The sequence below is a fragment of the Strongyloides ratti genome, scaffold srae_scaffold0000001 (genome assembly GCF_001040885.1).
Source record: "Strongyloides ratti genome assembly S_ratti_ED321, scaffold srae_scaffold0000001".
In the NCBI taxonomy this organism is placed as follows: Eukaryota; Metazoa; Nematoda; class Chromadorea; order Rhabditida; family Strongyloididae; genus Strongyloides; species Strongyloides ratti.
Genome location: NW_020171519.1, coordinates 321,242 through 337,947, shown reverse-complemented (window position 1 = coordinate 337,947; position 16,706 = coordinate 321,242). Strand labels below are relative to the sequence as shown.

Here is a 16,706-nt window from a genome sequence, read left to right as displayed (position 1 = left end):
AAAATATACTCTCTATATAAAAAATTTTCTTTTTACATTTTATTTTAGTAACTTTGATTTATTGCAAATCAAATAATATAAAGAGAAATTCTTTATGACAAAATTAGTTTTTATAATTAAATTTTATTACATCTCAATTAAAATTTAATGGTACTTAAAATAATCAAATGACAAAAAGAATACAAAAAATAATTTATAATAAAAAGAATAGTACCTCATCAGAGGATTCTATTATTGTTACAGAAGAAGAGGCATCACTTCTATCCCACAACTCAAAATTAGATTCAATTAAAACTTCAAATTTTAATAAAAATGTACCAAAATATAGTACAAAAAAAACAATACATAACATTGATAGTAAATTACAAACTGCTTCAATGCTTTCATCAATTAAAAAAGGATCACTTCAACCGATTTCAAATATTTGTTATGGTAAATCATTTTATTCTAAACAACCCCTAACTTATGAATCAGTGACGAATTTTTTAAATAAACCATTATTAGAAGTTGCGATAAATGATAACATCATCCAATCAGGTTTTTGCCATCAACCACAACCACAATCATTATCATTACCTAACAATTGTATAACTCTATATATTGATAATGATAATTCAAAAAATGGACAGGTTATTGGTAATGATGAAGTTAAAAAATATAGCAATGGGAAGGTCGAGAATAATATAAAATTAGAAAATAATGCAAACCAATTTAATTTAAATAAAAATTTTACCCCCTTACAATTTGGTAATTCAATTAGAAAAGCAAATTCACCTGTTAATTATATTACTACTTCTATTATAAAAAGAAATATTAAAAAACTTTCCAACAGTGAACCTTGTCTATTTGCGAATAATTATTATTATACTGTATGTTTTTTATTATTATTATTATTATTTTAATAATTATTTAGAAATCAGAAAAAGAAATGAGTGTAACAATACCTCATAAAGGACCAAAATTTGAGGATGATACAGAAGAAGTAGAAAAAGAATTAAATAAATGTTGCGATAGAAAATTTCGTCGAATGTGTTTTATATTTATAATTGTGTGCCTAGCATTACTAACAGTCAAAGATGTTATTGATCTTGTAATAGAATATTCAGAAAATCCTAAAAAAGCTGATATGAATATAATGTTTAATGAGACAATGTTATTACCTAATGTAACATTTTGTATGTCTAGAGATCAAGCATGGTCACATTTTAAACCATCACCCAATGAAACAGATCATGATTGGGAAAATATTATAAGTAAAGATCTTGCAAATATGACAACTAAAGAACAATTTCAAAAAAATTCATGGGATCAACATACAATAATGGAAGCTTATGATGTAATTGCTAATTTAAATTCAATGGAAAGAGAAACTAATGCTCATGGTGCTGTTAGAACAATAAATGTTTTTAAAAGTATTAAAAGATTTGAAAGAAAAAGAAAAGCTGTCAAGAAATGGCTAAAAATTATTCAAGAAAGAAATGTTACTTTTGAAGAGTTAACACAAAAAGTTGGAACAGAAGTTATAAGAAGATCTTTACAAAGATTTAATAGAGAAACAAAAAATGAAAGTTTAATTATTAAAACACAACTTCGAACATCATGGATATCAACGATGCAATTTTGTTTTCAACCAATGTATGATGAAGATAATTATTATAGAATTGTTGATCAAGGAAATTTTTTTACAATGATGTTATCCCATAATGCTGATAATTTAGAAGGTAAAGATCTTGAATGTATGTCTGTTGACTTTCATGGAAGACCTAGTTCTGCTGCAAGGTTTATGCAAGGAAAAGGAAGAGTAAAAGATGGATATATTGATGAAGTAAGACAATTTATTTTTTTTTTTTTAATTTAAATTAAAAAATTATTTTATAGCTATGTCATGGTCAAAGACATGAAGTTACAGTTGAAATAAGAGCGCGTTATGTTATGTTAGAAAATGATGATGAAGCAACAGCATGTAGAGAAGCTAAAGATGATGAAGACAGTGAATTTGATTGCAGATCTAGATGTAGATTGAATTTTTTAAAAGATATATGTAGTTGTATTCCAGCAACATTAAGTTATTTAGTTAAAAATGAGGATGAATTAAAAAAATACCCTCTTTGTGATTATCAATCATGTCCAATTAATCAAACATTTGTACAAAAAGGAAACTTTTCACATGAAGAATGTTCTAATTTATGTTATAGAGATTGTGACCAATATCGATATGAAGTTGATCATGAAAAAAAAGGAAGAATGGTAAGACCAGATTTAACTTTAGTTGAACTTCATTGGGGATCATTTGAGTATCTAACATTACAACAAGATTGGGTATGGACAGTACCTACATTTATTGCAGCACTTGGTGGTTCTATTGGAATGTGGTTAGGGTTATCTATATTATCATTAATTCAAGGTTCAGCATGGATTTACAAATATCTTCATAAAGAGGTGGTAAGAAAGAAGAAGTCTATGGTACATTATGATAAACGTGATAGAGATATTCCATTAAAAATTCAGGCATTAAGAATGAAAGCAGATTCTCAAAATACAAATAATGAGGGTGTAAATCACTAACAAAATCTATATAAACTACATGTATATTTTAAAAAACTTTTCCACATTAATATCACTCAAAAACAATTTAATAAATCATTAAAAATTAACTAATAATAATTAAAAAGTATAAAATCTAATTAAAAATTATAATATGTAAAGTAACATTAAAATAAATTTGTAATATATTTCGCAAGCAATAATAAAACAAATAATTATCTAGATAAAACATACATTTTTATATTAAATTCATTTTTAGTTTCCTCCAAATTTGTATCATTTTTTATAAAAACATCATCTAAAACACAAAACATAAATAACATCATTAAAAAAAAATCTTTTTTTTTAACTTACTTTGAGAAAAGCTGTAACTTTTTATGGAAGAACTCGTTGAAGATTGGTCTGAAGTGATTGATAATGAGTTGATTGATAAATTTTTTTGAGACATCAGTCTACAAGTTATAATAAATATGACTTTGAAAAATTTATTTAACAAAAAAATAATTGTTAAAAATGTAATAAATAATGAAATATAGAAAATTATTTATGTAACTTAAATTAATTCTTGAAGTGCTTCATCAAAACAAACACTTTATTAGAAAATCTATCTTTAAAAAAATTTATTGAAAAATATAATAATTGATCAATATATATTATATATATAGTTTAATATTTTTAAATCATGAATTTATGTAATTTTACTATAAGTAGTAGTAACCTCGTAAACTCATCACTTACCCCCACGTTGGAGTGACGTATTGGAACTTGTATATACAATTTTCGTGTCAAGATTTTCTTGGCTAAAGTTTTTTTAAAAATTTATCTTCACTATTGCAGGAAAGCTAAGCAATATTTTTGTATTTCTTTTTTTTTGCTACAATGACTAACAAGAATGATACTACTGATGTAGTAATGGAAAACATCAATGGAATTACAGTAGACATGGAATGTAATGATTGTATTGTAAGTGTGTTATATATTTTTTTATAAAAATTTTTCTAATAATTTGTATAGGAGAGTGATATTGATATGTGTAAAAATCAAATAACATTAAAAGATTCTTATTTATATGAGTTACTTAAAAATATGACAAAAAATAAAGACTATATTTTTAAGGAACTTAATAATATAACTCTTAATGATATTGAAAAAATTAAAACATTTCCAGAATTTATTAGCCAGTACAATAATATAATACAAAGCATAGCTTTCCTTAAATATGATAATATAGGATTTGTTCACGAAGCAGTATTGGAAAAAGAAAAATTTGATAATCATGAAATATTAAAAAGACATAGTTTGCTGGTTCGTGAAAAAAAAATTCTAGATGAAGAATTAAGAATGTATGATATAGTAAACAATGATGCTTTTAAGCTTTACAAAACACTGGTTAAAGAATTAAATCTCAATGAGGATGATATTTCTGATAAAGTAGAATGCAATCCAGAAACATTCTCTGCCACTGAACTAATAAAAATTCTTCAGGAACACCTTAATGAAAGGAAAAGTTCTGTAAATTCTTTGGAAATAAATGAGACATACTTGTCAACATTGAAAAGTTTTTATGAAGGCCGCATTGCTGCAAATTCGGAAAAAAAAGCTGTAAATTGTCAAATTAAAAAACTAATTCGTAATTATTCGAAGTCATTGAAAACATCATCTAAAGATAAGTAACAATTTTATTTTTTTACATTAAAATTTTCTTTTTTTTTTGTTTTTATATAATCACTTATTACCAGTTTAATTTTTTTTTTTAATCTATTTTTTTAATAAAACAATAATATTAATTATAAAAAAAAAAAACTAAGGAAAGTTAATAATATATTATATTTTTTTAATATATTTAATTATATACATTGTTTATAGATCTAAGAGATATTTTATGCATCACTGTGCTTCCTAATTCTTTTATTTTGACAATATCTTTCCTTTTTATTATACCATAGGTACTATTTCTTATTTCACGATTCATAACAGCATAAAAGTACCAGTTACCCATTGAATTAATATATGGTAAAAAAGATGTAATACATTTACAAATAATAAGATAATTATAATTTATATCTGGTATAAGATTAATTTTATTAAGAACTGGAATAAGTAACATTATCCAAAATGGTCCCCAACAACATAAATGAAAAAATGAAACTTTTAAGATAGATCTTGTTACTTTTTTTATATATGATGCTGTCATACTTATACTTCCTATAATTAATTTTTGTTTATTATAAAAATAATTTAATTTTAACTTACCATTATTAGGTCTTCTTTTAATAAATTTGATTAAAAATATATAACAATATGTTATACAGATAGCTGGAAGAATATAACAAAATGTAAACATATATGTTATAAAATATGGCATTATATTGTCTGGAAGTTCAGAACGACAAATTTTGATTTTTATAATAGTACTATTATCATTTATCATTTCATGTTCCAGAATATCAGCATAATAAATTATTGGAATATTTAAAAGTATTGAAAAAATTGTCAATATGCTTATTATTACAAAAAAATTAGATTTAAGGCAGACTGACTTATTAAATGGTCTATAAACAGCCATTAGTCTTTCAAAAGACATAATTGTTAATATTCCAATAGATAAAATTTTATTAATATTTTCTACAGCCCAAAATAATTTGCATCCAAAATATCCAAATGGCCAGGAATCACAAAACATCTGACCCAAAAGTAATGGAATCATTGAAAGAACCATGAGATCAACAATAGATAAAGTTAAAATATAAGATGCTATATTTCGAAACATTTGGCTCATTGATTTTTTATTTTTATAAATTATTTTTGATAATATAATAATAACCCAAAGGTTACCAATAAATCCAATTATAAAAACAATACAATAAATGGCACCCATAATTAACATAGTAACAGTCATTATTCTATAAAAAAAAATAGACAAACTTTTAAAATATTTCTATAGGAAGTTGGCATATTTTCAAAAAAAAATTTTATATATATATAGAGATAGTGTTATTAAAAATAATTCATCTTTTATATATAAAAAAAAAATATGATAGTATATTTAAAACAAACATCAGCTTATATAAATAAAACCTGTGATATTATTGATAAATTATAAATGAAGAAGGTTAAAATAATTAAATATTCATGATAAAGGAGTACCAAAAATTTTAAAATCATTTTAATAAATAAAAAAAAAACTATTTATTTTGTATAAATTATTTATTAAAATATTTAAATTTATTTATTTATAGAATATAAATGTACCTGGAAAAAAGTTTTATATATATCTAAATTTATTATTTCTTAAGTTGTTAAAAAGTATATACATACTTTAAAAAATTAAGTTATTTTCTTGAAATAGGTAAGATAAAAATCATAATATTTTTATTATCTTTGTTTAAAAAATCTTCTAATGTATTAAAGTAGAAATTTTTTTCTCATAACAATTAGATAATAAAAAAAAACTTTCTAATGAGTTGATTATATAAAAAAAAAATTCTTTTCATAGGTTTCCTTTTTCTTAAAATAACAAATGAATAATGATGGATAATAAGAAGCAAAAGTAGTTTATCTTTGTTATAAATCTTTAATTTAAAAAAAAAATATTTCTTATATCATTTCCTTTTTTATTTAAAATATAGAAACAAAAAAGATTTTTAAAAAGAAATTTATTTAATATTTAAAAAAAAGTAGTTAAATAACAATTATATGAGTAATATTAAATCTATTTATTTTTCAGTATCTATATTAATGATAAAAAAAAAATTGTTGGTATAATCAACTAAAAAAATAATAGTAATTTATATTAAAAATTAGAATTAGATATATTTAGACAACAATTATTAGACATGTTTGGATAGAATAAAGGTATATGGTTAGTTATTACAAAAATAATGTTATATTTTATATAAGTAAAATAATAACTTAAAAATTATAAAACTTTTTTTAATTAAAAAAAAAAACATTATTTTAGGTCTTAGATTTTAAGAAATAATTAATAAGTGGTGATTAAAAAATCGATTCTACTACAGTTTAGAAAAAATTAATTATATAAGAAAAAAAGCGTTATAAGGAGTGTCATAGAATTATTTTAACTTCCTGATTCTTATAGCATTAATTATAATTAGGAATAATTATTAAAATAAAAATTTATATCTCCTCTTTTTAAAAATATGCTTTTTAAATATATCACTTGTTTATTATCTTTTAAAGTACAATTTCGTTTAATTTTTATTTTTGATGATATATTTTTACTTTTAAAAATTGCATTTAAATCTATTAAAAATTACTTAAATGTACATTTTGTACTACTTCTAAAAATTGTTAAAAATAAATATTTTTTAAAAATAATTTTATATAGGAGCAAAAAAAAAATATTATGATAAAAAGATAAAATAAAAATAACAAAAATATTCATATGAGAAGATGACCTATATTTTTATAAAATAAATAGCCATTGTTTCAATTAAATTTTTAAAATATAATTAACCAAGTACATAACTATAAATATGGTACTTTTATTTTATTAATATAGCTAAAAAAAACAAAATAATTTTATTATTCATTACAATTTTTACATTAGAAAAATTTTTTTTTTCTTTAAAAAAGTAATGTTGTAATGACATGATCATTAATATTATAATCATACACAAATAATTTCTTAGAAAAATATTTTGCATCATACTTTTTAAAACTCAATAATACGATATTTTTAAAAACAAGATGTAAACAGATAATTAAAATAAAAGTACAAAAATAATTATTATTTTTATTTAAGAAGTTAGTAATAGCATGGATTTTAATTTTTAATTAGATTATATTATTTTTATTTATTAAAGATAGATAATATAAATTAAATATATGAAAAAAGATAAATTACTGTAAAAATTTTATTTAAATATAATCATAAAAATTATAACCACAAATACTGCTGAATATTTATAAAATTTAGAAAAATTTATGAAATTAAAATAATTTATTGTAAAACATATTTTGAAATTATATAAAATAAATAAAAATTGTATTTAAAAAAAATTAATTTAAAGAATTTTTAATACCTACTTTTTCATATAAAATTTTTTTTAATAATTCTTTTTTATTCTTTTGTGAAAAATGAATGAAATTCATTTTTAAATTTGTATTATTTAATAAATAATATCTTCTAAACTACCACATAAACATTAATAATAAATTAATACTTTTGTTTATAAGAAAAATATCTTAATAATTAAGATTTATTGTCTGAAATTGAAAAGTAATTTAAAACTACTTAATTTAATACATTTTTTAAACTATAATGTCAATTTATTTCTAAAACTTACAGTACTAAAACTTAATTTATAAAAAATAAACATTTAAAAACTAAAAATTTATCATTAATAGACTAGATTAAAATTAGATTTTTAATTTTTAAGTAATCACTTTGTAGTGTTATTAAAAAATATTAATTATAAAAAAGAATAGTAAACTTTTAAAAATATCATTAACATTTTTCTATGTCTATCTCTAAAAATTTTTTTTTAAAAATCGTTTTTCACGAATATTTGTTAATTTACTTATCTTTTTAAGCAAAAATATTATAATCCAAAATATTTAACAATAATAGCTAAAATATTAATAAAATGATATCTTCATTTATATAAAAAATGCAATAAAAATTAAATTATTTTTTTTTATTTAAAGCTTATATTTATAACATAAAAACTTTTTTTTGAAATTGTTCTTAAAAATGAATGAATCAAATAAAAATATTTTTAAAAGTATTAATTTAAAAACAAATTTACAAAATATTTTTAAAAAAAGTTTGTCATATAATATAAAAGTACATATTATATTTTTGTCATTTGTAAAAATAATATTCTATTTCGATAACAAGTAGATAGCAATATAATTTTTTTAATTAAGTATATAAATCCTCTTCTAAATTTTTTTTAATAACATTAAGATTTTTATATAATCAAATTTATGATATATAATTAATTTATATATATATAAAAAAAATTTTTTTTTTCAAAATAAAAGTCAAGAATAGATTTATGTATTTTTTCCTTGTCGAATAATTCTCACTTATAATAACAAATGTATGGTAAAACCTTTTATGAAATAAATTTTGTATTTTAAATAATAAAAATATTTATAAATCCCTTAGTACAAAGTCAAAGATCAATTGTCAAATGTATTTATAAATCTTTGATATATAAAGTTAAATTTAGCCTTTTAATTTATAAAACAATTTTTAGTAAACATATAAAGTTATTTTTATATATTACTCAAGATACATCTAATATAACTTTTATAAATTTTCTGATTGATTAAAACTTTTACATAAACTTCTAAGTAATTTTAAAATCATTAACATTTTAATATATATATATCAATTCATATTTACTTTTTATTAAATTAAATGTAAATACATAACTCAAAAAAAATAAAACCTTAAAATAGAATAATTTCTAACAATTTTATTTGAAACAATTTGTAATTTGAAATAATATTAATTATTTATTTATTTTATTAAAAAATTTTGTTAACAGAAATTTATAATAAAAATTAAAAAAAATTCAATTTAAATTTTGCTGTAAGAATTATGTTTACAGATTTTTCATTAACATTTATATAAAATAATAAAATATCAAAAGAATAAATAGCATTGAATTTATTCTTTAAAATCAATAATTATGAATTATAATGAATAAGAAAAAGGAAGAATTTTAATTAAGTTATGGTATAAACAATTTTAAATTCTTTATATTAATAATAGAATAATTTCATCCATACCATCATTGAAAAAAAATTCACCAACTATTTAATTTTTTTCTTAAGTGCATACAATATTCTTTTAGTATACCAAAAAATTTTAAGTTTTTTTGTAATATATTACTTATTTTTTATAGATTACTTCAAAAAATGTATCTAATTTTAGAATTATTATTCTTATAATTAGAATATTATTATTACTTTTATTTTTAATTTGTGCCATTTAATTATTACTTGTATACCAATACTTATTATTTTTATAATAAATATTATATACAATTTACATAAAATATAAAAAAAAATGAAATTTTCAATTAGCAAATATATATTGTGATAAAAAACTCTGTACGTCTTATAAAGATTGATTTTGGAATTATATATATTTACAGGCATTGTATTGGGAAATCGTTTTGTTGTAAATTTTTTTTAAAAATATGATGTTCTTTTAACATAAAAATAAAAAAAAAATAGAAAAATATTAATTAAATTTGTATGTTTTTATTAGGATAATTTTTATATTATTTTTGTATTAAAATTTTTTCTTAAATATTGTATCTTTCAATATATATGTCTATTATTAATTTCAAAATTTTAACTATTATATTTTTTATTTTTTTTATAAACCATTTTTATAGGTTTAAAAATGTCTGATTCTATTATTCGTGCTAGTGAACTTCGCACTAAAAAGAAGGATGAGCTCATGAAGAGTCTTGTTGAACAAAAAGCTACTCTTGCTTCTCTTAGAGTAAGTTTAATTATTATATAAATTAATTTATTTTAATTATGCTTTAGGTTTCTCAAGTTACTGGAGGTGCCGCTTCAAAGCTTTCTAAAATTCGTGTTGTCCGTAAAAACATTGCCCGTATCTTGACAATCCTCAGTCAAACAGAAAGACAAGAATTGAGAAAATACTATAAGGTAAATTGTAGATGTTAAATAAAGATAAAATTAAAATTATAATTTTAGGGAAAGAAATTCCTTCCAACTGAGCTTCGTGCCAAGAAGACCCGTGCTATGCGTAAGGGACTTACAAAACACGAACAAAACTTGAAATCAGCTAAACAATTGGCTAAGCTTCGTGCTTTCCCAAAACGCGTTTTTGCCCTTAAAGCTTAAACACTATTGATAAATTGTTTTGACTATGTCATTGTTTTTTTTTGATAAATAAATTTTTGTTAACTATAAAATTTACTTTTAGTACCTTTCTCAACGTATAAATAAAAAAAAAATTATATTTTGTGTGAAATGGAAAATGAATGGTTTACTATGTTAAAAAAGGATTTAGATAAGTTATTATTTTTCATATAATAGTCTTTCAAAACAAAGTTCTATTTTAATAATTTTGAAAAAGAAAATGGATACTAATTGTCTTAATTTTATATTTAAACAAGACATTATCAAATATGGTACATTAATATTTCATTGACTTGTCCTTTTATTTTTGTTATAAAGTTTTAAAAATAAAAAAAATGTTTAAGATTTACTAATATGAATAAAAAAATAAATGAATTTTTTTATAAAAGATTTTTATCTCTATCTAATTCAAATATTTATCATTTACATATACATAGTATTGTTCAAATATATTTTATAAAATCTATAAAACACTTTGGCATAATTAAAAATGAAATATTTTATTACCTCTGTAAAATAGTATTTTTAATATAAAAAGCAATTTTTTGAAGCTGTATATTTATATTATTTCAAGAAAATGAATGTGAACATTTAATTTTAATAAAAATATATATTTTATTGTTAGATTAAAATTTTAAGTGATAACTGTTAGTATCACTTTGCTATATTTAAATTTAAATATTTTTTCTACCTTCTTTTAAATGCATCTTCCATGATAAATAATGCATAATAGAATCCATTTATATGACTGCATTATCATTATTTTTATTTAAACATTACTTTATAAACATAATTTTAAAATGAAATTTTTTTTTTATAATTCGCTTTTATAAACAATATTTTTTCAATTAAATTGTAATTAATCTTAAAAAAAATAATATTTTTATTTAAATTATTTATTAAAAATATCATTATAAAGTATAAATTTTTTTCTTTTGCTATTTTTATAATTATCACAATGTATACAATTTGCTGTACTTTGTTTTTATGTAAAACAAGAAATGTGATCTTTTATCCTAGTATTTAAAAACCAAAAGTTTAAATAAAATATGAAGTATTAGAAGATTTAATTCAACCTTTTCCTCTTAAAAACAATGTTTTCTTTTTTAAAAACATATCTAATCGACGATTGTTGCCTTACTACATGCCTCTAAATTTCTTCCTGTAAAGAAAATTTATAATTTTATCTAAGATTAAAAATATAAGGGATTAAGGGAAATGATAAGATATCATATAACATAATAGCTTGTTACTATTGTCAAATAGTTTGTCTTTTTGTAATTTTACTTTTTATTAAATGTTATATAAATATGCTTCACAAACTTATTTTATAATATAACAGGTCGTTTGCTTTTTGACTTGGTCATTATAACACAATTGTAAATATTATAGCAAATTACTTGATTTTTGTTTGTTTTTTTTTTCCCAAATAGACAGAAAACTAAATAATATATAAAATAAAATATATAGTTAATGTTAATTTACTAGTTTCAATAAATTTTTCTATTGATATTTAATTGATTATTATTAATCATTCATTAATTTATATATTTAAAATATAAAATTGTGACAGAAACATCTTCATTATAAAACATAGTTTTTTTTTTCATTGTGTTTTTCATTTATTACTTTGTTTTAAAATTGTTTACTACGTCTATTTGTCATATATAAGTGTATGTAAAAATATAGTAAATTATGGCAGGCTTTTTAAATATATTTAGAATTTAAAAATCTTTAACTATTAAGTACATAATGTTTTTACAAAGTTTAATATTTGGAGTTTCATACTTTTATTTTAGTAAGATAAATGTGATTCTATGTTTATGTGTAATGTGCGAAAAAAGCCTACCATATTTTGTCTAGTTTTTTTTTTTTTGCTTTTTTTTTATGTATACATAAATATATATACATATGTATATAATGATTTCCTGATAGAATGATTAATTTATTAATATATTTTGATATAATAAAATAAAAAAAATTCAGTTGTTGTAGTAGTATGTAATAATTAATATGTATTTTAAAACAATAGTTACATTACTATACTGTAATATTATACTGTTTAATACCTTATTACTAGTATATGATATAAACTTTGTAAATTCTATTCAATAACATTTCTGAATAGCAAACTTTATTTAAAAAAAAAAAAGAAAGTTCTTTCAGCCTTTCTAAGACCGCCTTATTATAGCATATTATAAACATATTATTGTTCTCATTTATACAATAATTTAGATATTATCGTTTTTTTACAAGCTTACTTTTATGTATTAGAATATATATATTTATATTATGTCACTTACTAGTATAATTGTTTGAATACATCTATTCATCATTATTCAATTATAACACATTTTTTCTTTTTTATATAAAAAAAAATTTCTTATTTGTCTAATCTTTAAATTTTAAGTGTGTTTTTAGTTTTTAAAATGGTTAATGAATTTAGTTCTACATATGCTAATCAACAAATTTTTGATGTTCATTACATTTATATTCCAAATCATTGCTGTGGTCTAATTATTGGAAAAAAAGGCCAAACTATAAAACGACTAGAGGTAAGAAATTTTTTTTACTAACAATATTAAAGAATAAATTTGTATAATTTCTTTTAAGGCTATATCTGGTGCAAAATTAACATTTAAAAGTAAAGAAGCAAACTTTACACATACACCATTGAAAATTTTTGGTTCCATGGCCGCAATACATAATGCTCGTGAATATATAAATGAAATACTTCTTGCAAATAATGAAAGGTACTCATTGCCACAACAACTTTTAAATGTTAATTCATCTTTTCTTTATGGTTATTCATTAAACTATGATAATGTACTTAATAATAGTGATGCTTTTACATTTTCTGATGTAAATTTGAAAAATATTTCACATAAACATCTTTTTAGAGATGATTTGTCTTATTTACAATATAAAAATAGTAATATTAATCATTTAGAAAGACTTTTTGGAAGGTACACTTGTATAGGTGAAACTGATGGAATTAATGAAATTTTTAATAATCTACCAAATGAAATATGGTGTAAAATTTTTAGTAATATTACTTATAATAAAAATAATTCTATTGAATTGTTAAGACTTCGTCTTGTATCTAAAAGATGGAATAATATTATTGATAATTTATGTATTAGAGGTCAATATAAAGTGGTGAAAAAATTAATTAAAATTCAATTTCTCTGCTATTATGGAGATAGTGCTGAGGATTGGATTGTAAATCTTTCAAAAAGTGAACGTGATTCAGGTATCAATTGTAAAATCAAAGACTTACAAAAGTACATTAGATTTTTGAACTTTGAAGGGAAATTACTTTTTTGTGAAAGTGGTTCAATGAATGAGTATATTTTTGATTGCCTTCTTCAATATAGAAAATTTATTAAGCCAAGAACAGTGACGTTTACTGGTGGATTGTTAAATATCAACAAAAAAGGAATGCTTGCTTTTTTAGGAATGATGCCAAGTATAGAAAAATTACATTTTCAATGGTGCGAACCACAAAACAATTTTTTTGATGATAGCTTTCTTATAGTATGTCCTAATGTTAAGGGTTTTTTAATTCAACAAACAACTAGAAGTCTCCGTAATCAACCGAGAATTAATTTTACTATGGGTGGATTAACACAAGCTATTTCATTAAAAACTGACTATATCTTTATTCCGTTTGTCCGAAATTTTAGACAAGAAACAGTTCAAAGAATGATGGAAAAATATTTTAGACTTTGTGATGGTAATAGGCAAAAATATATGGCAATGATTTCTGTGGGACATATTAAAAGGCCACAAATCAATGCAGCTCTTGATAACCTTGGATGGATTACAAGAGAAGATAACTCAACACTTGCTTACCAAATTCCAAGACCAAATTTGATTAAGAAAGATTTACCATTATTCTTTCATTCAGTTGATTGTACTGGAACATTAATTATTACTACTTACAATAATGGAGATAAATTTGGTAGATATGGAGCACCGATACTTCATTTTAACAATAGAACAGAATTTACTGTTAATGAAAAATCCATGATTTGGAATGTACATAATGATCTTTAATTTTTAATCTATTATAATAATATTGATATCCATGAAAATAATATTCAAATGAAAAAAAAATTTTTTTTTTATGTTTTATAAACACAGGCAAATTTTAATGAAACGCTACATTATATATGGTTTTAACTATGAAAATTATAATAATAAATACTGGTTGTTTTATAAAAATACAATATTAAAATAGTACTCAAAAAAAAAAATTAACAACAAATGATATGAAATACCATCAATATTAATTTCTAATAAATATCAAGGTACATATTTTTAATAATATAAATGCCTCTTTTTTTTTAATTTATGTTTTATTTCCCTAATAAAAAAGTTATTTAAATAATAAAATAATTTTTCTCTTTTCTATTTAGAAATGATATCTAAATTTTACCAGTAAATTTTGTAAAATTAATTTTACTATCAAGTTTTGTTAAATAAAAATAGTTTTATTGGCGTTATTAACACTTTTAGAAATAACATTGACTTACTAGATGTTAATAACTAATTAACTTGGCTTTAATAATGTACTTTCATATTTCATGTTTGAAATTTTGTTACTACATATAACAGGAGTAATATACTTAAAAATGTACATGGTAAAATGCACTGTTTTAAAAAGTTATCTTTTTTATATACATATATTTAAGCAATCAAACATCACGCTTTTTTATTTGTTATTATAAAATTTTTTATCATTAACTTTACCAAAGTACACATAAGTATAAAATATTTTTATAATTATAAATATTTACGAATTCAGGTAAAAAAAAATTGTATTCTATTAATTTAGATTATCAACATTAAATTTTAATTTTGCACTTTATAAGAAACAATGTCTATTTTTTTAAAAAAAAAAGATGGAAATTAAAATAATAAAATGTTAACTATAACATTATGTAAAAAGTACTATTGATGTGTATAGGTGATAAATTATGAGTTGTTATTTAATACAAAAAAAAAATATAATTATTTACAATCTATTTTTTTTTATTTTTGATAATTTTTTTTAAAGTGGGTCGTGCTTAAAGTTAAAGAATTTAATAGCTTCTTTAAAAACACTAACTGTTTGAAGGCATTTTAAATGATAACATAATATTGATAAACGTCCAGGAATAAATACTTCAACTCTTTCTTTTAATATTCCATCTATTGTTTTTTCAACACATTCTTCTACAGAAACAACATCAAAAAATCTATAAAAAAAAATTTTTTTTTTAAAATATTATTATAAATTAAGATGTCTTACGTGCTATAAGGATCTTTAATTTGATCTGTAACAAGTGATGTTTTAACAAAATATGGATGAATAATTGTTGTAATAATATTATCGTATCCACCTTCTAATAATTCAACTCTTAGAGATTCTAAAAATCCACGAATAGCAAATTTTGCTGTACAATATGCGGTCCCACAATAATCTCCATAAAAAGAACATATTGAACCGATAAAAACTATCTGACCCTTATTTATTTCCATCATTTCTTTTATAAATATTTTTGTTGTTAATATGTATCCTAAAATATTTACATCATTATTTAATTTATAATCATTTTCTGTAAGATCTTTTAATTCTCCAATTTTTAAAATTGCAGCATTACATATTAAAATATCTATTCTTCCTAAATCAGGGTTTTTTAAAATATCTTTTTTTATTACACTTAAATCTTCACTATTTGTTACATTACATTTGTAGAAGTATGTTTTACCTCCACATGTTGTAATTTCTTTCTGTGTTTTCAATCCTTCTTTTTCATTAATATCTAATATTATTACTTTACATTTTTCATTAATTGCCATTTTTTTAGCTAAACTTTTTCCAATTCCCATTGCACCACCAGTTATAAGAACAATCTATATAATATTTATAAAATAAAAATATTTTGGTAACAATTATACCTGATCATGAATATCTTTTTTTTGAATAAAAAAAAATCTTGGTATATCCTTTGTTAAAAATAAAAAAATATAAATAAAAAAAAATCTTATTGTTAATAAAATTTGATTTATCAATGATTCACAACCCTTTTTATTAACTTTTAATGTTGTATTATTATCTAAAATATAATATATTATAATAATAACAATATGAAATTTATTTTAAAAGTAACAAGGAATATTATAACACTTACTTTGATTTAAATTTTTATTGACATCAATAGCATGAAATTTCATTTTATAAAAATTTATAATAAAACAATTTTTATCTAAAAAAAAAATATAAAATATTAAGTAAA

General features: G+C 20.2%; 6 protein-coding genes across 6 annotated transcripts; 4 read left to right on the top strand and 2 right to left on the bottom strand.

Moving 5' to 3' along the window:
• Window positions 1-167: 167 nt before the first annotated feature.
• On the top strand, window positions 168-2,565 carry SRAE_0000011800 (Na+ channel, amiloride-sensitive family-containing protein; the record flags this gene model as incomplete). The annotated part of the gene is made up of 3 exons (XM_024645965.1): window positions 168-869; window positions 914-1,825; window positions 1,879-2,565. The coding sequence occupies 3 exons, from the start codon at window positions 168-170 to the stop codon at window positions 2,563-2,565; spliced, it is 2,301 nt and encodes a 766-aa protein (XP_024500195.1).
• Window positions 2,566-3,423: 858 nt separating this feature from the next.
• On the top strand, window positions 3,424-4,218 carry SRAE_0000011700 (Hypothetical protein; the record flags this gene model as incomplete). The annotated part of the gene is made up of 2 exons (XM_024645964.1): window positions 3,424-3,507; window positions 3,559-4,218. 2 exons carry the CDS (start codon window positions 3,424-3,426, stop codon window positions 4,216-4,218), a joined length of 744 nt encoding a protein of 247 aa, XP_024500194.1.
• Window positions 4,219-4,387: 169 nt separating this feature from the next.
• SRAE_0000011600 (G protein-coupled receptor, rhodopsin-like family and GPCR, rhodopsin-like, 7TM domain-containing protein) lies at window positions 4,388-5,443 on the bottom strand (the record flags this gene model as incomplete). The annotated part of the gene is made up of 2 exons (XM_024645962.1): window positions 4,388-4,749; window positions 4,798-5,443. 2 exons carry the CDS (start codon window positions 5,441-5,443, stop codon window positions 4,388-4,390), a joined length of 1,008 nt encoding a protein of 335 aa, XP_024500193.1.
• A 4,488-nt stretch (window positions 5,444-9,931) lies between these two features.
• SRAE_0000011500 (60S ribosomal protein L35) lies at window positions 9,932-10,404 on the top strand (the record flags this gene model as incomplete). The annotated part of the gene is made up of 3 exons (XM_024645961.1): window positions 9,932-10,033; window positions 10,081-10,206; window positions 10,255-10,404. 3 exons carry the CDS (start codon window positions 9,932-9,934, stop codon window positions 10,402-10,404), a joined length of 378 nt encoding a protein of 125 aa, XP_024500192.1.
• A 2,447-nt stretch (window positions 10,405-12,851) lies between these two features.
• On the top strand, window positions 12,852-14,481 carry SRAE_0000011400 (F-box domain and K Homology domain and K Homology domain, type 1-containing protein; the record flags this gene model as incomplete). The annotated part of the gene is made up of 2 exons (XM_024645960.1): window positions 12,852-12,977; window positions 13,036-14,481. 2 exons carry the CDS (start codon window positions 12,852-12,854, stop codon window positions 14,479-14,481), a joined length of 1,572 nt encoding a protein of 523 aa, XP_024500191.1.
• A 997-nt stretch (window positions 14,482-15,478) lies between these two features.
• On the bottom strand, window positions 15,479-16,644 carry SRAE_0000011300 (Epidermal retinol dehydrogenase 2; the record flags this gene model as incomplete). Its single annotated transcript, XM_024645959.1, has 4 exons — window positions 15,479-15,665; window positions 15,719-16,323; window positions 16,369-16,526; window positions 16,602-16,644. 4 exons carry the CDS (start codon window positions 16,642-16,644, stop codon window positions 15,479-15,481), a joined length of 993 nt encoding a protein of 330 aa, XP_024500190.1.
• Window positions 16,645-16,706: the final 62 nt, after the last annotated feature.